The sequence below is a fragment of the Oncorhynchus nerka genome, linkage group LG28 (genome assembly GCF_034236695.1).
Source record: "Oncorhynchus nerka isolate Pitt River linkage group LG28, Oner_Uvic_2.0, whole genome shotgun sequence".
Lineage (NCBI taxonomy): Eukaryota > Metazoa > Chordata > Actinopteri > Salmoniformes > Salmonidae > Oncorhynchus > Oncorhynchus nerka.
Window position 1 is genome coordinate 60,188,540 of NC_088423.1, and position 23,236 is coordinate 60,211,775.

A 23,236-nucleotide genomic window follows, 5' to 3' on the forward strand; every position below is an offset into this window, starting at 1 on the left:
TGGGTGGATGGAAAATGGTCTGAAATCAATCTTTGTTCTCTCTCTCTCTCTCTCACACTCAAAATGCCCCCCTACCCCCAGTCCTCTGGACTCCCCATACCTCCTCCCTCCCCGATGGTGCACCGTCGCTCCCCCATCCCCCCTACAGATGCCCAGGTCGAGGATGACGAAGATGCGGTTTCCGAGACGACCGACAGTATGATGCTCATCCGCATGACACGCCGTCACAAAGGCGAGGAGCTCCTGTCCGTCGAGCAGAAGCCTGGAGATGAAGAGGAGGAGATGGAGAAGAAGTAGAAGGAGACCGAGAAGGAAATTGACAGAAAGAGAAGGGGAAGAAATGTTGTGATCACCCGCTACTCTTCTATACTCTTCTGTGTGTATTTTGACTGAGATTTCAGACCGAAATGGTAAAAGAAAATAAAAAAATATTTCTCTATTGCCGAGTTCACTTCATGTCAGAAACTCTGGATCTCCGAGTTAATATGAACGTAAGTTATTTGCGTAGAGCTTTCTATTGGTAGATTCTGATACTTCCCAAGTGGGAAACTCGAGTATCATCTTTCTATAACGAGTAAGCAAGTCGGAAATGTCTGAGTTTCCGACATGACGTGAACACGGCATATGCCCCCCTTGGGTTAAGTTCACTTTACAGAGTTATCCTGTCATATTCTGTGTGCCCCTTCTGTCCCTCACTCTCTCGTGGTCTCACTGATGTTGTGTGTGTTAACTGCGTTTTAGTACCTTAAAGCGGCAATTAGCAGTTGAAACAATAACGAGTACTTCCCATCTCTTTTTCGGTAACCACTGTCAAATTCATAGACAGAGCTATGGATGGAAGGATTGACCATCCATGATATCAAACTGTAGTGTTATGCATGTTTTGAGGCTATATAGTGTTTGTTTACATTTGTTTTGTTTAAAACATTGAAGTAAGACAAGCTTGTTATTTTGGGTTCTGAAATGGTATGACAGTTGAACTAAACTCATGAGACATAAGTTATATTCTTCAAGAATTAGTGGGTACATATCCTTCATTTATATGTACAAAACAATTATGTTGCAACTGCAGATTGCCCCTTTAATCCTTATTGATGCTTCATAATCCTATATAGCCTTGTTATAAAACTCCATTACCCAGGGGGCTTAGCTCCAGGTCTCCTACTGCTTCCTGCTTCGAAGTACTGCCACTCTCCCCAAGTACCTGTGACAGAGGCAATATGGCCTTAACCAAAACCTAGGCGTTGCTGGTTTCTATATTTCTTTAGCCATTCCATTTTAAAAGAGAGGCCATTTTCTTTTGTAGTCTGTGTCACAAGAGTGAACACTGGTATGTTTAGCATTTAATCTTTGGGAAAACATCTGTGTTTCTCTTATCTGAGGTATATGGGAAAACTTTTTTTTCTTTCGTATTTGAACTCTTAAGAGTGAGTGGTCCTGTGTTGGTTTTCTTTGGTGCCGTGACACATCACACTAGTCGAAATCTGATTGGCTGATTCAGGGTCATGCCATGTATCCTCCTGTCTGACACAAGAGGAGCACAAATGGGTTTCAATGATTTTACTGAGTTACTGAGTTTGAGGTCAGAGAGAGTGTGTGTGTAAAATGTGGAAATTAGTGTGTATGAGCAGGAAGAGGAGCAGAAAGCCAGAGGAAGTGTTCATTGTGTCCGTCTCAACCAAACGGGGAAAGGCAGAATAAAAAGGCGGGAATAAAACAATGCTGAGCAAGCCTCAGAACTAACCTCTGTCCAATTCTGTGCTTACATCTCAGGGTGCGATGAAGTGTGTGCTTACTTGTGGTAGGAGTCACATTTTAACTGATATTACAGTTAACTTTCCAACCCCTTCCCATAGCTATCAGTGACCTTAAGTCAGGCACATAGTGGGTTGTCATAGTGGGTTCTTTTTACACACCAGTGCATACTTCAGCCATAAAAAGATGCCTAGGTGCTAATAGAAGATTTAGGACTAGATTCAATCCGTATCGCAGAAGTAGGATATCAAGGAAGATCAGCATTATATGTTCCCGCATTCGCCGATACTAGATTCATGGTTAAACCATGCACGTGTCGGCTCAATCGAAAATGACCTTTACATTTTAACGTGGATCTTCCTAGATACTTCCGTGATACGGATTGAATCCAGCCCTTAAGCGTAACGCTCAGGGATTATGCCCATATTTCATGTTTTTACGAGACTGTTTTTAACGTGGATATATATCAGTCGACTGGACGTGCTTTTTTTGTGTCATTTTCAACTGAGAAAATATCATTTTGAACCATTTTGGAAATAAAAGCTTGTGAATCCAAAGTCAAGCATTTATAGATATCTTGTTGTTGTTGTTTAGTGTTTAAATGATATCTTTGGAACCAACAGCTGAATAAAACTGGCTATGTAAACTCCCTTGTTGGATTCAGATAGATTTTGATAATTAAGAAGAATGTTTTACAGATGACAATTTGCCTAGTATTGTAATAGGTATGGTGAAAGCATATGTATGCAGCTTGTAAACAATAAAAATACTGTGCTTACTGAAGATTGTGTAAAGTGTAAGAGAGAGAGAGAGAGAGAGAGAGAGAGCCCACCTGCATCCTATGTCTGCCAGTTGCTATAGGTCAGAACTGTGGTAAAATAAAGGCAACAAAGTGATCCCTTGATATACATCTTTTATGCTCTCATGATTTGCATTAGAACCACTGGTTGGTAATGAAGACGTTTCAGGGCACAGTGAAAAACTGTTTTGCTTGAGTTTTGAGCTTTTGACAGGTCTTCTAAACGGGACATTCGCATGAGTAAAGCACAGCACAGATCAGTAAAAAAAAATAATGCATTCATTGTGGTGTAGTTTTTTTGACCAATGAGAAAGTCAAGGAAACACGCTGCGGGGAAAATATATTATGGGCGCAAATACCCCTTGCTGAGCCCCTATCTTCTTCTTCTGAGGTTTAACGGCGGGTGGCATCCATCCATTACCGCCACCTACTAGACTGCAGTACAACTCCCTTATACTTTACTTGAAAAAGAAAAATGTACTAAATAAATACCCTACCATCTGACACTATATACTCACTAATTTCAAAATAACATAAAATGAACACCACCCTACTCCCCTAATTAAATGTATTTATTCCTACCTCATGCCATCATCCTGAAAGGATGGGACATCACCACTTAACACACCTGTAACTCTTCTGATGTCAAGTCTCACACACCCAAATACCTTGCTGCAGCTGCCACCACAAACTAAATTTTCTGAGACTTCCGATCCATGCCTGTGTAACAGTATAACTTTATACCGTCCCCTCGCCCATACCCGGGCGCGAACCAGGGACCCTCTGCACACATCAACAACAGTCACCCACGAAGCATCGTTACCCATCGCTCCACAAAAGCCGCGGCCCTTGCAGAGCAAGGGGAACAACTACTTCAAGGTCTCAGAGCAAGTGATGTCACCGATTGAAACGCTATTTAGCGCGCACCACTGCTAACTAAGCTAGCCGTTTCACATCCGTTACACCTGCAGTACAATTGATAACCATTGCTATAAATCCAATCTTCCTGAAACTTATTTCACTGTTTGGCCTATCCGTCTGTACTGGTATATCTCTACTACTCTCACCACTCCTCACCCTCAACCCATCTTCCTCAACTTTCTTCACTGCCTCAGCATATGACAACTTCTGCACTACTCTAACCCTGGAAACCTCTACCTACCCCTCTCGCATATGGGACACTACAATTAACACATTCCACCTCGTTCCCAAATACTACACATTCCTTTGTCGCATGCCCTTCTGCACATTTCTCAGACCTTGGACCCTCCCTCCTACACACTGCTGCCACATAGGAACACCTTGGACCCTCCCTCCTACACACTGCTGCCACATGCCCATAAGCTTGACACCTGTAACATCTTAATGTGTTCGGCACATAAGCTTGTACAGGATACCTTTATATATCCTTTATTTACTGTCAGGCAAAGACTCAACTTCAAAACTCAAAAGAACAGAGAATGACTCTTCTGTTTCCCCACTCTCACCACCCTGTCTGCATCGCATCAAACGACGAGCATCACATACACCGGGAATCTTTGCCCTCAGCTGGTCAACTTTTATATCTACTGCTACCCCAGTTATCACTCCTTTCATTGGTGCCCTTTTCTTGATAAACAAAACAATTCACTTTTCTTGCCCCCATTCGTTTTGCTTCAAGCGCATTCTCCCTCTGCCCAACAGAAACACAAACAATTACCACTTGACCACTTCTAGTTACCCTCACCGATTCCACATGACCCAACTCTTTTTTCCACCCACCGTGAAACCACAAATGGATCAGCCAAAAGGCAAGAGTCCACTTTCTCCATAAACTTCACTCCTACTGTCACAGACTCTTCTTCATCCTGACCCTCGGTGCACACCTCGGTCTCCGATAACTTTACTGCACCTCTGATTCTTCACCCTCATTCACTTCCATTTCTCCTCCTGTCTTCAGCTCCCTCTGCTTACACTTTCTACCATTCTTCTTTGACAAACCATCTCCCTTTTTCCCACCATTTTTATCCACCCCAAGCTCACCCTCTTCTTCCCTCATTCCCCTCTCTTTTTTCCCTCCATCCTTTCTCAATTTTCCAAGTAGACGTCTCCTTGTGATAATACTGCCTCCATCCCGCACACCCATCTTGTACTTGCTTTCTCTAGGGACTCAATTTTCCCCTTCCAGAGTTCTGCTCATGTCCCCGATAACGTGCCTCTACCCGAATCCATATCAACCGGATGTTCCGGTTTTCAAGGGAAATGGAAAGAGAGCCTGTGCCATGACTTCCGCTTTTGGACGTTAACAAGGCGATACTCCGCCTTCACATTTACTGGATTGGTTAAACAGTGCAGAAGATAACAATTTCCCCCCGTCAAGACCAGTATGTAGGAGATTTAGTTTCAGGTGTTTATTTTACGCCTACTATGTTAGGTTATTGTGCATATACTGTAACTGCATTTCTCTTGTCAAAGTATTTTATTGTATAAACTAGTATAACATTAAGATATTTACTCCAATCAGTTGAGCGTGTTATCGGTCAGCAGGTCAAGCAACAACACAAGGAGAGAAACATCTGTCAAAAGTCTCGCTCTTTTGGTGCTTTCAAGACAACTGGGAACTCGAAAATAACCTAGGTCAAATCATGACATCGGACATTGGGAAAGTGGAAGCTCAGACAGATGCCCAAGTTTCCGACTTGGAAGCCCCGAAAAAAAATATCCCTGTCTGAGCTCGTTTTTTTCCCGAGTACATAGTTGTCTTGAACGCAATGAAGTCGGAGATGTCCGATTGCGCGTTTTTATTAACGCGGCAATATGTCTGGTCTCTGAAGTGCAGTCAGCTGGTGAATCCACTCCAAGTCGCGAGGAGACTTGACTTTCGGCCGCGGCAACAAACAAAAAACTTATACACGGAAATATTTGCACCTCTGAATTCTGGATGGGCTACTAAATGATTTGCGCTGTGCAACACAGTCCAACCGCGACTATTGACTTTTGATTGCGACTATTGATGTGAGCTATTTGGTCAACTCGGGAATAACAAGGGGAGGTTTCGCGTGTTGGACCGAGTGGTAAGAGTTGCACTATTTTCCTTTAACACGTTTGCTTTCCATTTCCCCATTTGTATTACGTTGTTTGACATTTGCACACGCGTTTACAAAGTAAGTTGTATTTACCTTGTCAAAACTAATGTTGGTTTGTTTTAACAAGATTGTCAAGCCGCGAGTTGCATATTGATTTTGCAGCGTGGTCGTACGGCTCAATTCGTGATATTGACTATATGGATATTAGCCTACTTGGCAAGGCGCTCAACACTGACATTACAGCCCAAAGCAACATTATCAAATTGCTCTGTTTTTGTTTTCGGTGTTTACAGAAAATGGCAATAGAGCACATCCAATTCACTGAAAACAGCTGTGGTTCACACCATTCAGCCGTTTCCACGCATGTCAAAAAATGTAACCAGCGTTTTTATTTCAATGTTGACCTGTGCGACCTTGAAAGGTTTATGTGTGCGCCGACTCATGTATGTAAATTCAGCAACAACAACACAAAACGTCCTCACTGTCAACTGTTTATTTTCAGCAAACTTAATGTAAATATTTGTATGAACATAAGATTCAACAACTGAGACGCAAACTGAACAAGTTCCACAGACATGTGACTAACAGAAATGAAGTAATGTGTCCCTGAATAAAGGGAGGGAGGGGAGGGGGGATGTCAAAACCAAAAGTAACAGTCAGTATCTGGTGTGGCCACCAGCTGCATTAAGTACCCCACTCTTCCACCAAGGCACCTGCAAGTTCCCGGACATTTCTGGGGGGAATGGCCCTCACCCTCCGATCCAACAGGTCCCAGACGTGCTCAATGGGATTGAGATCCGGGCTCTTCCCTGAATATGGCAGAACACTGACATTCCTGCCTTACAACAGGCCTACAAGCCCCCAGTCCAGCCTCTCCCAGCCTGTTGTGGACAGTCTGAGCACTGATGGAGGGATTGTGCGTTCCTGATGTAACTCGGGCAGTTGTTGTTGCCATCCTGTACCTGCCCCGCAGGTGTGATGTTCGGGTGTACCGACCCTGTGCAGGTGTTGTTACACGTGGTCTGCCACTGCGAGGACGATCAGCTGTCCATCCTGTCTCCCTGTAGCGCTGTCTTAGGCGTCTCACAGTATGGACATTGCAATCTATTTCCCTGGCCACATCTGCAGTCCTCATGCCACCTTGCAGCATGCCTAAGGCACTTTCACACAGATGAGCAGGGACCCTGGGCATCTTTCTTTTGGTGTTTTTCAGTCAGTAGAAAGACCTCTTTAGTGTCCCTAAGTTGTCATAACTGTGACCTTAATTGCCTACCGTCTGTAAGCTGTTAGTGTCTTAACGACCGTTCACGACCGTTCCACAGGTGCATGTTCATTAATTGTTTATGGTTCATTGAACAAGTGTGGGAAACAGTTTTTAAACCCTTTACAATGAAGGTCTGTGAAGTTATTTGGATTTTTATAAATTATCTTTAAAAGACAGGATCCTTTAAAAAGGGACATTACTTTTTTTGCTGAATTTGTATATCTATGTGGTTATTTTTAGCATGTATATCTTGGTGGGGCAAACTCCCCAAAAATGTTTTAGATGTGTGCCAGCAAAGACGCACAACACTAAACAATACATTAATTGAACCATCACGATGACAAGCTGTGCCCACAAACTGTTAGGGCCTTCATAAAGCTGTCTCAACAGCAGAGCAATCTTTCCAGCACAATGGATTGAATCCTTACCACCGCTACACCTGGATATCAGCAGAGCCTTGTCTGGCAGCGAAACAATTAATTCAGTCTTGTTACTGCCTTTTAAAAACAACATGGCTGACTTGCTTAAACAAATGTGGTTCTACTGACAATTGAGATGTACACACTATGGCATAAGGGAATGATGAGCGGATAAGAGGCATTCTGTAATTTCAATTAAGACATTAATGAGCGAGCGACGATGGACGTAGTTATATTGACTATGTGTTAGAGCACTTTTGAAATGTAGACAGAATTCAGAACATGGGCTGCTCTTACAGAATTTTCCCTGTCCACCAAGTCAGAACTGTAGGATAAATAAAAGGGGCATATAAGCAGAAAATGAAACCTCTTACAATATTAGATGACTTCTCAAAAACAGGTTATAGGCTACATGTCAGTAACGTTGGGTGACATTATGAGGAGCAAATAGATGTAATTATTAGGGTGAGGCACATGGGCTACTAACAGCTTACTACACAACATACACTTAGTATTACTTTCTTAGCTACAGTATATATATCTCCCTTGTATGCTGCTGCATAAATGATGTAATATACAAGACATTTTTGGACTCACCTTAGCTTGTGATGTGCTCACTTAAACATGAAGATGGCATGGCGGTTTTCTCATCAAACTTTCATCAAAGTCTGCTATTCTCTGGATTATGGTGGGAACTTGGGGGGGGACACACAGCCACTCCATTGAATAGCAAGCTACTGGTTGCTTTGCACTGCTTGCAGTTAGTCACTGATTCCCCCCAAAAGACTCATGGTTGAATATGCGATTTCCTACTTGTGTAATCTTTTTATCCAATGGCCGATGAGCACCGATACGCTTTATCTATAGTTTCTCTTCACATGACAAGGATTAAAGAGGATTTGAAAGTAGATTGTCGACTTGATTCATGATGATGACTGCTAGCTAAGACTTTGAAAGTAAGACGTTGACATGATCAGTCCAATCAAAGCTACTGTACATATAACTTGATTTGATGTCATTTTATCTGTGGCCAATGACCTTGAGCCTTCTTGGAAGGACACTTGTAATATAACTCTATGGGGGACCCAAAGGCTTGACGTTTTGGATGTCTACCCTTACTAAGGACATCAACTTCCAGATGACGTAGTTTCCCCATGAGGGACAGAACATTTAGCCAGTCATGGCTAAATGCTCCTATTTTTGTTCTGGCTCGCCCCACCACCACGGAATGCACTGAGCTAGGCAGAAACACCTGCATGTTAGAGACCATATGTATGTGGCTTTATTTAACTCTATGATATATATATTTTTTTTTTTTACATTGTTTGCAAGCTGATATGTGACATGTAGTAATGCCCAAACAACATGTAAAAACAGGCAAGCCCCCCTAAAAATTATATATATATATTTATTTTTGCAACAAATGTGGGGCTCTGCCCCACCTGCCCTGAATGACCGGTTGCCACTGTAAAACACTGCTCAAAAAAATAAATGGAACACTAAAATAACACATCCTAGATCTGAATGAATGAAATATTCTTATTAAATACTTTTCTTTACATAGTTGAATGTGCTGACAACAAAATCACACAAATTATCAATGGAAATCAAATGTATCAACCCATGGAGGTCTGGATTTGGAGTCACACTCAAAATTAAAGTGGAAAACCACACTACAGGCGGATCCAACTTTGATGTAATGTCCTTAAAACAAGTCAAAATGAGGCTCAGTAGTGTGTGTGTGTGTGTGTGTGTGTGTGTGTGGCCTCCACGTGCCTGTATGACCTCCTTACAACGCCTGGGCATGCTCCTGATGAGGTGGCGGATGGTCTCCTGAGGGATCTCCTCCCAGACCTGGACTAAAGCATCCGCCAACTCCTGGACAGTCTGTGGTGCAACATGGCGTTGGTGGAGAGAGTGAGACATGATGTCCCAGATGTGCTCAATTGGATTCCGGTCTGGGGAACGGGCGGGCCAGTCCATAGCATCAATGCCTTCCTCTTGCAGGAACTGCTGACTCACTCCAGCCACATGAGGTCTAGCATTGTCTTGCATTAGGAGGAACCCAGGGCCAACTGCACCAGCATATGGTCTCACAAGGGGTCTGAGGATCTCATCTTGGTACCTAATGGCAGTCCGGCTACCTCTGGCGAGCACATGGAGGGGCCCCCCAAAGAAATGCCACCACACACCATGACTGACCCACCGCCAAACCGGTCATGCTGGAGGATGTTGCAGGCAGCAGAATGTTCTCCACGGCGTCTCCAGACTGTCACGTCTGTCACATGTGCTCATTGTGAACCTGCTTTCATCTGTGAAGAGCACAGGGCGCCAGTGGCGAATTTGACAATCTTGGTGTTCTCTGGCAAATGCCAAATGTCCTGCACGGTGTTGGGCTGTATAAGCACAATCCCCACCTGTGGACGTTGGGCCCTCATACCACCCTCATGGAGTCTGTTTCTGACCGTTTGAGCAGACACATGCACATTTGTGGCCTGCTGGAGGTCATTTTGCAGGGCTCTGGCAGAGCTCCTCCTACTCTTCCTTGCACAAAGGTGGAGGTAGCGGTCCTGCTGCTGGGTTGTTGCCCTCCTACGGCCTCCTCCACGTGTCCTGATGTACTGGCCTGTCTCCTGGTAGCGCCTCCATGCTCTGGACACTACGCTGACAGACACAGCAAACCTTCTTGCCACAGCTCGCATTGATGTCCCATCCTGGATGAGCTGCACTACCTGAGCCACTTGTGTGAGTTGTAGACTCTGTCTCATGCTACCACTAGAGTGAATGCACCGCCAGCCTTCAAAATTGACCAAAACATCAGCCAGGAAGCATAGGAACTGAGAAGTGGTCTGTGGTCACCACCTGCAGAACCACTCCTTTATTGGGGGTGTCTTGCTAATTGCCTATAATTGCCACCTGTTGTCTATTCCATTTGCACAACAGCATGTGACATTTATTGTCAATCAGTGTTGCTTACTAAGTGGACAGTTTGATTTCACAGAAGTGTGATTGACTTGGAGTTACATTGTGTTGTTTAAGTGTTCCCTTAATTTTTTTGAGCAGTGTATATACATACATGCGTGCCCACACACACTGCCTTCAGAAAGTATTCACACCCCTTTCCTTTTCCCACATTTTGCTACATTACAGCTGTATTCTATTTATTTAATTTATTAAATCATTTTTTCCCTCAATCTAGACACTACCCTATAATGAAAGAGAAAAACAGGTTTCATTTTTTTTGTGCTAATTTATAAAAAATAAAAAAACTGAATATATTTATATAAGTATTCAGACCCTTTACTTTGTTGAAGCACCTTTGGCAGCATTGAGTCTTGGATATGACACAACAAACTTGGCACACCTGTATTTGGGGAGTTTCAGAGATGTTCGATCGGGTTCAAGTCCAGGCTCTGGCTGGGCCACTCAAGGACATTCACAGACTTATCCCAAAGCCACTCCTGTGTTGTCCTGTTGGAAGGTGAACCTTCAACCCAGTCTGAGGTCCTGAGTGCTCTGGAGCAGGTTTTCATCAAGATCTCTCTGTACTTTGCTCTGTTCACCTTTGCCTCGATCCTGACTAGTCTCCCAGTCCCTGCTGCTGAAAAACACACCCACAGCATGATGCTGCCACGACCATGCTTCACTGTAGGGATGGTGCCAGGTTTCCTCCAGGTGGGACGCTTTGCATTCAGGCCAAAGAGTTCAATCTTGATTTCATCAAACCAGAGAATCTAGTTTCTCATGGTCTGAGAGTACTTTAGGTGCCTTTTGGCAAACTCCAAGCAGGCTGTCGTGCCTTTTACTGAGGAGTGGCTTCCGCCTGGCCCCTCTACCATAAAGGCCTGATTGGTGGAATGATGCAGAGATGTTTGTCCTTCTGGAAGGACCTCCCATCTCAACAGAGGAACTCTGGAGCACTGTCAGATTGACCATCGGGTTCTTGGTCACTTCCCTGACCAAGGCCCTTCTCCCCCGATTACTCAGTTTGGCCGGGCGGCCAGCTCTAGGAAGAGTCTTGCTGGTTCCAAACTTCTTCCATTTATGAATGATGGAGGCCACTGTGTTCTTGTGAACCTTCAATGCTGCAGACATTTTTTGGTATCCTTCCCCAGATCTCTGCCTTGACACAATCCTGTCTCGGAGCTCTGCGGACAATTCCTTCGACCTCAGGGCTTGGTTTTTGTTCTGACACGCACTGTCAACTGTGGGACCTTATATAGACAGGTGTGTGCCTTTCCAAATCATGTCCAATCAATTGAATTTACCACAGGTGGACTCCAATCAAGTTGTAGAAACATCTCGAGGATGATTAATGGAAATAGGATGCTCCTGAGTTCAATTTCGAGTCTCATAGCAAAGGGTCTGAAAACTTATGTAAATAAGGTATTTCTGTTTTTATTTTTTTATAAATTAGCAAAGATTTCTAAGCCTGTTGTCATTATGGGGTATTGTGTTTAGATTGCTGAGGACTTATATTTATTTAATCCATTTTAGAATAAGGCTGTAATGTAACAAAATGTGGAAAAAGTCGATGGATAGAGAGGAAAAAACATGATTTCACCTTGGCTTGGGTACATTTTGAAAGCCAGCGTGTCAGTTTCAATTGCATGGTTTGGTTCCCATTTTTGTACACGAGCATCCTGAACAGAAGCCCTTGGAGAGAGGGGGAACACATGGAGGCAGTTACGAGAGGTGGTTGTTCTCAGGGTGTGTCTAGTTGGCTTTACAAACCGTGCCAATGAACGGTTTGATTTATGAGTTATCCTACTTTCCTGCCAAGTTAGAATTTTTTTTTTTAAATTTAAATTACAGACCTGTGTCATGGGACAGTGATCTTGATTTGACTTTGGAGCATATTTTTAACATGCTGGGTAATGGAGAGCCTGTTCATTTGTTATGAAGTCCTGCTTCAGGAATAACTGTAAGTGTGGGTAACATCCCTCTCTTATTCTTAGAACATTTTATGTCCCAGTCAATGTGGGGTGACTTATTTTAACAGGACCACTGTTTTTAAAAGCACTCCCATTTGTTACTGCACCAGTGTGCACCCCCTCTTGATCATGGTCCCACAAGCAAGGTATCGTTGGACAAGACACCAGTGTGGGGTGTAGAGACAGAGCAGAAACACACACACACACACACAGTGTGGTTTCCGGGGGATGGGCTGGGTGAATCACAGGCCGGAAAGAGAATAAGAGACTACTGGTGGAAAATTATATGTTATGCAGAGTGATTACAGTGCCTTGCGAAAGTATTCGGCTCCCTTGAACTTTGACCTTTTGCCACATTTCAGGCTTCAAACATAAAGATATAAAACTGTATTCAACAACAAGTGGGACACAATCATGAAGTGGAACAACATTTATTGGATATTTCAAACTTTTTTAACAAATCAAAAACTGAAACATTGGGCGCGCAAAATTATAGTGGCAAAAGGTCGCAAAGTTCAAGGAGGCCGAATACTTTCGCAAGGCACTGTATGTAGCTCCAACCGTGTGTGTGTGTGTGTGTGTGTGTGCGCGCAGCTACTAGCTTACACATTAGACAATGTATTCTGTAAATATTTGCCAAAGACACTATGGGGAAATCTGTTCCTAAACATGCCATGTCTGTGTTTGCACAAATGTATATGAGCTTGCATGGGGATAGTGTTTGTTTGGATCACACACTCAGTCTCTGGTTTGGTGCTTTATTTATTGTAAGCTGTTTGTTAAATAAGTCCTGGATGGTTTGACTTGTTTGGCTGCAGTAGTGGAGATGATGAGGTCAGGGACTTGTGACTTCTCCCATGCATTCAGGCATTATATAACGGCTCTGATTGGAAGCAGATTATTGTAGAATGTGAACATTACCAGATAACCAGTAGGTGGTGCTGTTTGCTGTGTCTGTCACACAGATGGACTACAGTCTTTTGGCACTGATGTTGGTTATCCTACATAGCATGCTCAGGGTAGAAGTTACCCTTTGGCACGGATCTAGGATCAGCTTATCTTAACTAAATTCGTTGCGGGGTGAATCACAAAACTGACCACGAGGGGGTCCAATCCGGCCCCTGGGTGGTTGGAGTAAAAATATATATTTTACTGTCTAGCTTGCTATTATTCACAGATATTAAAGCTAGACAGTCAGGGAGCATCGGAAATTCAAAAAACAATGGATAAAGGACTTAATGTTTTTACACACATTTTGATGGTGAGGAAATGCAACCAATTTTCAACGCGGCCATCCAGACCTCATCGAAGACAAGACTGCGGCCCCTGTCAAAATTAGTTTGACACCCCTCATCTAGGGAAAAGAACAACTTCATCCTACTTACTGTCTTGCACCCACACAAAGATCATGCTCTTTCTGTAACTAATGTAAATGTTACACAGTGGACCGTTAGTCTCATGTTCATTTCAACACAACGTTTAAATCGGATTAAATTCTGAACAAGACAAGATGTGGAAACGACAGCAGACCCTCAGTTCAGATGTAGCTAATCTGGCCCAATTAAACTGTATATGAAAGAGGGGTAGATGCTATATTAGGAAATGGTCATGCAATGTTGCCCACAGCGGATTACTGCCTAGCTTCATTTGCATATTAATGGCTAAAATACTCATTAAGAAGATGACTAGGCTATTTTAAGTGTGAGCACAGTGGGTTAGCACATTACACCATATCGGGTGTCAAACATACTGCCTTGCGGATCCAATCCAGCTCGCGGGTGGTTTGACTAAAAAAATATATATACAGTACCAGTCAAAAGTTTGGACACACCTACTCATTCAATGTTTTTTATTTACTTTACTATTTTCTACACTAGTATAATTAATAGTGAAGACATCAAAACTATGCAATAACACAGACTCATGTAGTAACCCAAAAAAGTGTTAAAACAAATATATTTTATATTTGAGATTCTTCAAACTAGCCACCCGTTGCCTTGATGAACAGCTTTGCACATACTTTTCATTCTCTCAACCAGCTTCATGAGGTACTCAGCTGGAATGCATTTCAATTAACAGGTGTGCCTTGTTAAAAGTTAATTTGTGGATTTTTTTCCCTGAATGCGTTTTGAGCCAATCAGTTGTGTTGTGACAAGGTAGGGGTGATATACAGAAGATAGCTCTATTTGGTTAAAGTCCAAGGCCATATTATATCAAGAACAGCTCAAATAAGCAAAGAGAAATGATAGTCCATTACTTTAAGACATGAAAGTCAGTGATCCGAATCATTTCAAGAACTTTCAAAGTTTCTCAATGTGTAGTCGCAAAAAGCATCAAGCGCTTTGATGAAACCTAGCATTCATTTTTTTTTTTTTTTTTTTTTTTTTACAAATCAATGCTTGGAGTCAAAGTATCGCTTTTATATTGACCAAAATAATATTGCGATATGAAACTATATACACCCCCATCACTACTCATGATACGATACTTCTCAAATTGTCACCCAAGTATTACAATTCTATATGTATTGCGACTCGATAGTGTGATTTTTGGACTTTTTCCACACTGTTTACGTTAGACTTATTCTACAATGGAATAAAAAAAAAAAATTTGTCAATCAACACACACTATCCCACAATGACAAAGCATTTTTTGAAATATTAGAATTTATGAAACCACATTTACATAAGTACTTTTTTCAGACTCTTTATTCAGTACTTTGTTGAAGCAACTTTGGCAGCGATTACAGCCTCTAGTCTTCTTGGGTATGACGCTACAAACTTGGCACACCTGTATTTGGGGAGTTTCTCGCATTCTTCTCTGCAGATTCTCTCAAGCTCTGTCAAGTTGGATGGGGAGTGTCGCTGCACAGCCATTTTCAGGTCTCTCCAGAGATGTTCGATCGGGTTCAAGTCCGGACTCTGGCTGGGCCACTTAAGGACATTCAGAGACTTGTCCCGAAGCCAATCCTGCGTTGTATTGGCTGTGTCCTTAGGGCCGTTGTCCTGTTGGAAGGTGAACCTTTGCCCCAGTCTGAGATCTTGAACACTCTGGATGTTTTCATCAAGGATCTGTCTGTACTTTGCTCCGTTCATCTTTCCCTCAATCTTGACTAGTCTCCCAGTCCCTCCTGCTGAAAAACGTCCCAACAGCATGATGCAGCCACCCATCTTTTACCGTAGGGATGGTGCCAGGTTTCTCCAGACATGACGCTTGGCATTCAGGCCAAAGAGTTCAATCTTGGTTTCATCAGACCAGAGAATCTTGTTTCTCATGGTCTGAGAGTCTTTAGGTGCCTTTTGGCAATCTCCAAGCGGACGACCAGCTCTAGGAAGAGTCTTGGCGGTTCCAAACTTTTTCCATTTTAGAATGGCGGAGGCCACTGTGTTCTTGGAACTTCAATGCTGCAGAAATGTTTTGGTACCCCAGATCTGTGCCTCGACACAATCCTGTCTCGGAGCTCTACGACAATTTCTGCAACCTCGTGGCTGGGTTTTTGCTCTGACATGCACTGTCAACTGTGTGACCTTACATAGACAGGTGTGTGCCTTTCCAAATCATGTCCAGTCAATTGAATTTACCACAGGTGGACTCCAAGTTGTAGAAGCATCTCAAGGATGATCAATGGAAACCGAATGCACCTGAGCTCAATTTTGAGTTTCATAGCGACGGGTCTGAATACTTATTTACATAAGTTATTTCAGTTGTTTTTATTTTATATACATTTCCAAACCTGTTTTCACTTTGTCATTACGGGGTATTGTGTGTAGATTTACAAACATTGTTTATTTAATATATTTTAGATTTAAGGCTATAAAGTAACAATGTGGAAAAAGTCAAGGGGTCTGAATACTTTCCGAATGCACTATGTCTGCTGCAGAACGACGAGAGAAACAATTTATGATCAGTCATTGAAATAAGTACTAAACATGTTGGCTCACTTTTTAACCATTTAGAACCTGTAGTGGCCATCGACAGCATTTTTTTTCAAATTAATATATTTTCAAACAATATCTGTCAAATATCACAAAATGAACTTGCTTACAACCTGTTGTCGTATTTGCGTGCCTGTCGTCAACAACCATAAACTGGAAACAGGGTATGCTGTATCTGTTGTTTGGTGTTACTGATTTGGACACGTCTTTGAAAGCGATGCTGTTTAGTGAAATAGCTAAGTAAACCGCAGATATACATTACCAGTCAAAAGTTGACACATCTCCTCATTCCAGGGTTTTTCTTTATTTTTACTCTTTTCTACATTGTAGAATACTAGTGAAGACATCACAACTATGAAATAACACATATGGAATCATGTAGTAACCAAAAAATCTAAATATATTTAGATTCTTCAAACTAGCCACCCTTTGCCTTGATGACAGTTTTGCACACTCAACCAGCTTCACCTGGAATGCTTTTCCAACAGTCTTGAAGGAGTTCCCACATGCTGAGCACTTGTTGGCTGCTTTTCATTGACTCTGCAGTCCAACTCATCCCAAACCATCTGAAATGGATTGAGGTTGGGTGATTGTGGAGGCCAGGTCATCTGATGAGGCACTCTATCACTCTCCTTGGTCAAATAGCCCTTACACAGCCTGGATGTGTGTTAGGTCACTGTCCTGTTGAAAAACAAATGATAGTCCCACTAAGTGCAAACCCAATGGGATGGCGTATCACTGCAGAATGCTGTGGTAGCCATGCTGGTTAAGTGTGCCTTTTAAAAATTCTATATACGGATGATCTCTGCATGTGTGCTTCCCCGGTAGCGTACAGGCTGCTGACTGAACACTCTGCCAGTCTTTTTCTCTCGCTCTCTAATTCCTTCTCCCCCCCCCCCTATTTCACTCTCCCTGACTCAGACTAAGGATGGATGGGCGTTTGAAATAATGTCACTATTAGAATATTGTCATAATGTTTTCGGATATCTGTTTTTTTTAGCACTGTTTTTAACCTGAGCACTGCTATGCGAGGGAGAGACCATGCCGCGCTATTGCTGGAGTAGGTCGTGGGGTTGGCGTGGGGGAGCTGGGAGCTGACGGGAGGAAGAGAGCGAGATGCCAACTCGGCTACAGCCAAGACTAGCTAACGTGTAGCAGCCACATGTAGTTATTTCTCATGCCATATACCAGTCTTGATTAGAGTAGCCTAGAAAAGCTACCAAGGCTAATTGCAAGCTAGATGCTGCGCCATCTCCCCAAAGCTCATTCGGAGATTGTTAAACATCTTGCTGTTGGTTGCTCGTTGTAGCCTACTCCTTCTCATTTAACTCTGCTAATTTATAATTCCGTTTTGTATTGCATTAGTGAACTCTCACTTCACTTGCTACACATTGAGCCTTTTTCTGTAGTGCTGCTTTGATTGGCCGACAAAAATAAGCTACAGACAGGTGTGAAGGCTACTGGTCATTTTATGGGATGCATGTCGGGAAAACTACTTCCAAAAGTCTGTTTTATATTAAGAATTTTTAATGTCGTGGCATATCCTTGTAAGTAACAATGTCACATAGATATTTTATTGTATTTAGAAAAGGCATTTTCATTGTTAATTAATGAAGTTGATTTATATATCTTTTTTGCTCAAAAGTGAATACTCACAAGTAATCAAATACTAACGTCCATTCGGATATTCGAATATGCCCATCTCTAATTCAGATGGCCTCTAATACCACATTTGTGTGTTGGGTGGCTGAGTTAAATCCTTTACCTAAAGCCCTAAAGTAAAGTGTGGCACATTTCTCCCGTAAACTGCTTAAACGGCCACACCAGTAAAAATCCACTTTTTTTCAAGCTGAAAGACGATGTCAAAAAGTCATAATTTTTGTCAAAGTATGATACATTTTTTATTTGAAGTGACAAATCTGTGTGAATGCGGTGTCTTTTCCTACGATATGACGCACAAATAATTTTCAGCCAAATTTTTATTTCAGGTCTGGGTTTTATTTGAACGTTACCACCCACCAACATGGCATTGTTTTATTAATCACAAATGGCTCCAGAGTTGTTCCTCTTCACAACTGAGATGAGCCAAACAGCCTTGTGTCCTGGTCTCCTGGAGGTCCAAACGTATGCTTTTGCACTGCAGCTATTTTGATCAGAAAATGATCAGAAACCATGGTATAATATTGATCATGTTCACCTTTTGTTTTAGCTAGTCTGTACAAACAAAATGTGTATATACAGTGCGCTCCGAAAGCATTTGGGACAGTGACATCTTTTGTTTGTTTTCAGCTCTGTACTTTGGATTTGAAATGAAAGTATCTATGAGATTAAAGTGCAGACTGTCAGTTTTAATTTGAGGGTATGTACGTACATTCATACCGGGTGAACCGTTTAGATATTACAGCACTTTTTGTACATAGTCCCCCCCATTTTAGGGGACCAAAAGTATTGGAAATTCACTTGTGTATTAAAGTAGTCACAATTTATTATGTGGTCCCATATTCCTAGCACGCAATGATTACATCAAGCTTGTTGGATGCATTTGCATGTCTGGGGGGTATAATATATTTGCGTCTAACTTTCTCACTCAACATTATTCATGATTCATTCAGGACTATCTGTAATCATGTTAACATCCACATTTAGAAACTGTTTAGAAACATACTCTATTCTTTTTTTTCTTTCTTTTTTTACAATAATAGTGACTCCACCATTTTTTTTTTTATTGGGCACAAAATAGTCTGAAACACAAACAGCAAATGCATCCAACATCATGAGCAAAGTCATTGTAGCCTATCATTTCACTTCCCCTGTGAGAATACTTGAGCACAGGCTGACTTGGCTTTTCTGTGCCGCAGCCAAAGCCTGCCGGCAGTTTACCTACCATAGTTGCACCATGTCCATTACAATGTAGAAAAACTCATATCAGCTATCTTTCAATAGTTATCCATATTACCAGAACTTCATCTTATTCTTTCAAATGGCGGATTCGTGGCCGCAATTTATGGAAGATAGGCCAGTGATTTCAATGCTTATGACATATGCAGCTCCAGAATGAGCTGGCTAATCTTTTGAATACAGTGTAGTGGAAGCTAACGTGCATTTCTTCTCCGACAAGAAATTATGTGGAAATAGGGGCGTCAACTTCCTCTGCAGGGGGTTCTTTAAGCCAGGGAGTCTGAGCTACTTAAAATGAGACCAACTCACACACCTGCGATCTCTCGTACGCAGACATACACACACACACACGTTTGCACATTCTCATACTTTAGCACATACTCTCTTTCACTGTCTCTTTCACACACACGTTCTCACTCACTTCTAGGCCAAGGGTAAATGTTTGACTTCTTGGTTGACTCTGTATAACTCCACACCACGTGTTCCACTGTAATTGTTTTGACTTGTCTCTGTAATGTAGGCTGAGATTATAGTTATTTTAATACACTGGAAACAAATCTGATCACTGCACCCATGCCTTATCAGCTTTATGGTTTGATTCAAACTTATCAGCCACTTAACCTGCTATTGAACCTCAGACCTTGTTTACTAGTCTCTCACTCTCTCAGTGGCCTTGCTCTTTGGTGTAAGGGTTTATTGTGTGTGGAGGAGACGGGTCTATTCTATACTACCCGATGGTACCGGTCTAAAATTGTGTGAGATTCATATGCAATCTTTTTTTGTTATTCAGGTGACTTCATGGTGGTTGCTCAGCTGGCCTGCCCCATGCCATGTATCGTCATGGGTCCCTGAAAGTGCAATCTTGAGTCCCACGAGAGGGCTGATAATTTGGGCCAAAAGGGTGTGGGGTAGATTGTGTTATCCAAAAGGAATGTGTTCCAACAGACCAATTTGGTCGAGGAGAATGGGGCGTTGTAATCTGTCTAGCGATCCAATAGTTGCGAGTTTGCGTCGGGGACAGCTGTAGCGTTTTAGCTAACCCTTAATTCTAAACTTAAGCCAAATCATCTAACCTGCTATGTAAATTTCCCTGACATTTGTCGGTTTAGTTCCCCTAAACTTTTACATCAATTAACAACCTTAGTTGTTAGTTCCCCCAACCACCAACGTAAATCCTCCCCATAACCCTCCTTTGTTATGGCGCAACCTAGTCTCAGAGATGGACGTATAATAGGCAAAGGGGGAAAACCTAGTCAGTTGTCCAACTGAAATGTGTCTTCCGCATTTGAACCCAACCCCTCTGAATCAGAGAGGTGAGGGAGGAATCCACGTCTTCAGTAAACGGGGAAAACTATACATCCTCCAAGATTGTATTATAAATGACATAATCCAATTTGTATGCTATTGTACAACCGGGTAAGATTTAGGATACCATATGTCCTATAATTCGTATGATATTTATTATCAGCTATTCCATTCATAATGTTACCTAACATAATATATCACACTGCATGGAGTGTCACAGATTTAGGAACAGAACAATGATTACCCCGAGACCACGTTGACTTGGTGGGTCACAAAACTGGATTGGGTCATTGCTAAACCGTTTTGGGATTCATTCAGTCATAGTGCCTTATTCATTGTGTGTACTAGCTCATCCTAGCCAGCCTCCTTTCTGGGGTCCCCTCCCCAAGTGTGTGTGTGTGTGTGTGTGCCCTGTCCCATCCCGTCCCCTTCATTAGGATCATGAAAGTGATCACTCAAGGGGAAGACATCTCCTTTGTCCCCATAGGACCATGTTAGCCTAGAGAACCACTCCATGTTTACAGTATGTCACAGAACAGGAAACCAGAACTGTGACTGTCCAGGACCACTGGGTACAAAGTGACCGCAGTGACCTCGCTGACTGCCTTGGACGGCGCATCACGATTCAACCGCCGTGATCGACACTGTCAGTTCCCATTGTGGCTTGGTTCCATAGCTGCACGGTTGCCATGGCATTGCTGTGCAGGGCTGTCACGTACCAGGAAGACGGTGAGGCATACAGGACACCAACTAACAAGGTCGCCTCTGAGCCCAGAGATCAGTTTGAATTGATATGGTGGAACTCCAAACGGATGCAGATGGGAATACATTTTTTTAATTTTTTTTTTATTAAACTCTTTCCACTCAGTTGGTATTGCTTTGTACATACATCCATATCAATAGTGTATTATGAGTTACATCACCAGCGCATGGCCGGCTCTGTCCCATTCCAGCGCTTATCCTGCAGCGACAGATGGACAGAACACAGGGAGGGAGGGTGAGAGCGAGAGTGGATGAAGATACTTTCTCTTTCTGGAGAGTTGCAGAACAGCACATGATAGGGCAGTAAACTCGGTGCACGAGTAGAGAGGGAGAGATGGAGAGCGACCGAACAAGGGAAGAGGTGTAGATGTCGCACCCTCTCTCTGTCCATAGACTTTTCAGGGAGGACCGGACAGCAGGAAGAGGGAAATGGGAGAGGAATTTACTTTGGACCTGTCGATCAATTACACCATCCTGGACTGGGCCGTTAAAACCAGTAAATTAGCAGGGCAGAGGAGGATGAATCAACAGAGACATTCCTACACTGTTTGACGTTTGCAAGGGTTTTGGGGATGTGTGTGTGTTCAGTGAGTTATCTGCTTGTGATCCTGCTTTTGTGTAGATTTAATATCGACTAGTTCTGTGTATGGTTGATGAGCAAGGTGTGTGTCTGTAGTTACCTGGAGAGACTGAGCCAGCCGTCTGCTCCTGTGGGTTTTGTGTTACCTGAGCTCCACCGGCTTGGCAGCGGGACAGCAATCACCTTTACAATAGGACAGGGTCCAAAACCTTATCGTTGTTCTGAGGAACTGTAAAGGCGGTGTGTTTCAAAGAAGTGTGTGGTTCTGTGGAAGTCTTGTCTCGGAGTGGGAGGGGCCAGAAGAGGCACAGGTGAGATATAAAAGCAGGCGTGTGTGTGACCGTGTGTATCTGAGGATCACACTCACTCACCTCTCGTCCGTCTGCGTCTGTTGACCGGAGAACAGACTTGGGGATTATCGGACAGTTGATGAGCTTTAGGGCACTGCCATTGTCCAGGGGATCAACACACACAGTGGAGAACTTTTGAACTTGGCTGCAGTACAGATTGTGTAGTACAGACATTATAGTACAGGACAGAACTTTGGACCTGTTCTCACTGTGGATACGCTTGTTGTCATCTCTCGCACTCAGTCTTCAGCTCTCCAACTCATGACAACTGCAAGGACTCGGACCACAGAAGATACGCCTGGAGCTCTGACTGCCATTCACAACTAGACCTCAACAACAATGGAACCCCTCCTTCATAACAGCTTATAAGGTATCATAACAACCTGTGGCTCTTCAACAGTTCCTGTCCCGTTCAAACAAGGGAGACCTTGTTTGTGGGAGAACAGAGCGAACCAAACTGCCCACGGGGGGGGATCATGTATGTGCTTTGCACCCTGGTGGTACTGAGTATCCACAGCCTCTTTAAGAGCCGACACAAGACCCTGGACCCCGGCGACAAAGAGGCTGGAGAAGGGGCCACGTTGCCTGGGGACAAAGCCCCTCCGATGGGGGAGGGAGGCAGGGTAAGGGACCCCGGTCCTGGAGGTCTTGGAGGGGGTGTGGGGCCCAGGGAGAGGGAGAGAGGGGTGACTGTAGCCCTCTCTCAGGGGAAGAGGCAGAGTGCTGTAGACCGTAAGGCTGCAGGCTGCAACTGCGCAAACAAACGTAGAGGTGACCGGGAGCTGCGCTGCAGCCAGGGCAGGCTGGGATGCGGAGGAGGCAGCCTGGAGAATGTGCCGGACAGCAGAAAACAATTGCAGGTGAGAGGAGGGGAAGACTGGGATGGAGGGTGTTTTGAGAAAGGAGTAGAGACGATTGGGGTGAGGGCATGCTAAGGAGAACAATAGGGAGGGGGGAGGGGTGTGCCTAGATGTGCAAACCAGCACGTAGGCACAGGTATGTTTGTAATGCCATATCTGTGACTGTGAGACTGACAAGGCACCAATCTAATTAATCAAGTACCAATCATAAATATTGTGGTACAGAAGTCCTGAGGTTTTAAAATTTGATTCCAGATTATGTTGAAGTCCTTTATAATGAGAAGCAGCACTATGTTGGTTTAGTTTTTAT

The 23,236-nt window shown here is 43.2% G+C and overlaps 2 protein-coding genes across 17 annotated transcripts in view; both read left to right on the top strand.

Moving 5' to 3' along the window:
- The window catches only part of cngb1a (cyclic nucleotide gated channel subunit beta 1a), an 84,786-nt gene extending 82,088 nt beyond the window's left edge, over positions 1 to 2,698 (top strand). For 9 of the 12 annotated variants that reach the window (XM_029641120.2, XM_029641123.2, XM_029641121.2 and 6 more), the window contains one exon: positions 82 to 2,698. In XM_029641120.2, the coding sequence (XP_029496980.2) occupies positions 82 to 297 (216 nt within the window). In that variant the 3' untranslated portion in view covers positions 298 to 2,698. The remainder of the gene's footprint in view (positions 1 to 81) is intronic. The other 3 variants (XM_029641129.2, XM_029641130.2, XM_029641131.2) reach the window with 2 other exon arrangements.
- A 2,209-nt stretch (positions 2,699 to 4,907) lies between these two features.
- Positions 4,908 to 23,236, top strand: part of LOC115113455 (kinesin-like protein KIFC3) — a 61,703-nt gene continuing 43,374 nt past the window's right edge. The window contains exon 1 of one of the 5 annotated variants that reach the window (XM_065012954.1): positions 4,908 to 5,607. Coding sequence is in view for 3 of the 5 variants with exons in the window: in XM_065012950.1 (XP_064869022.1) it covers positions 22,543 to 22,926 (384 nt within the window). In the remaining 2 variants the exon portion in view is untranslated. Of the gene's footprint in view, positions 5,608 to 5,627; positions 5,698 to 21,473; positions 22,927 to 23,236 lie in introns of those variants that run through there. The other 4 variants (XM_065012956.1, XM_065012950.1, XM_065012951.1 and 1 more) reach the window with 4 other exon arrangements.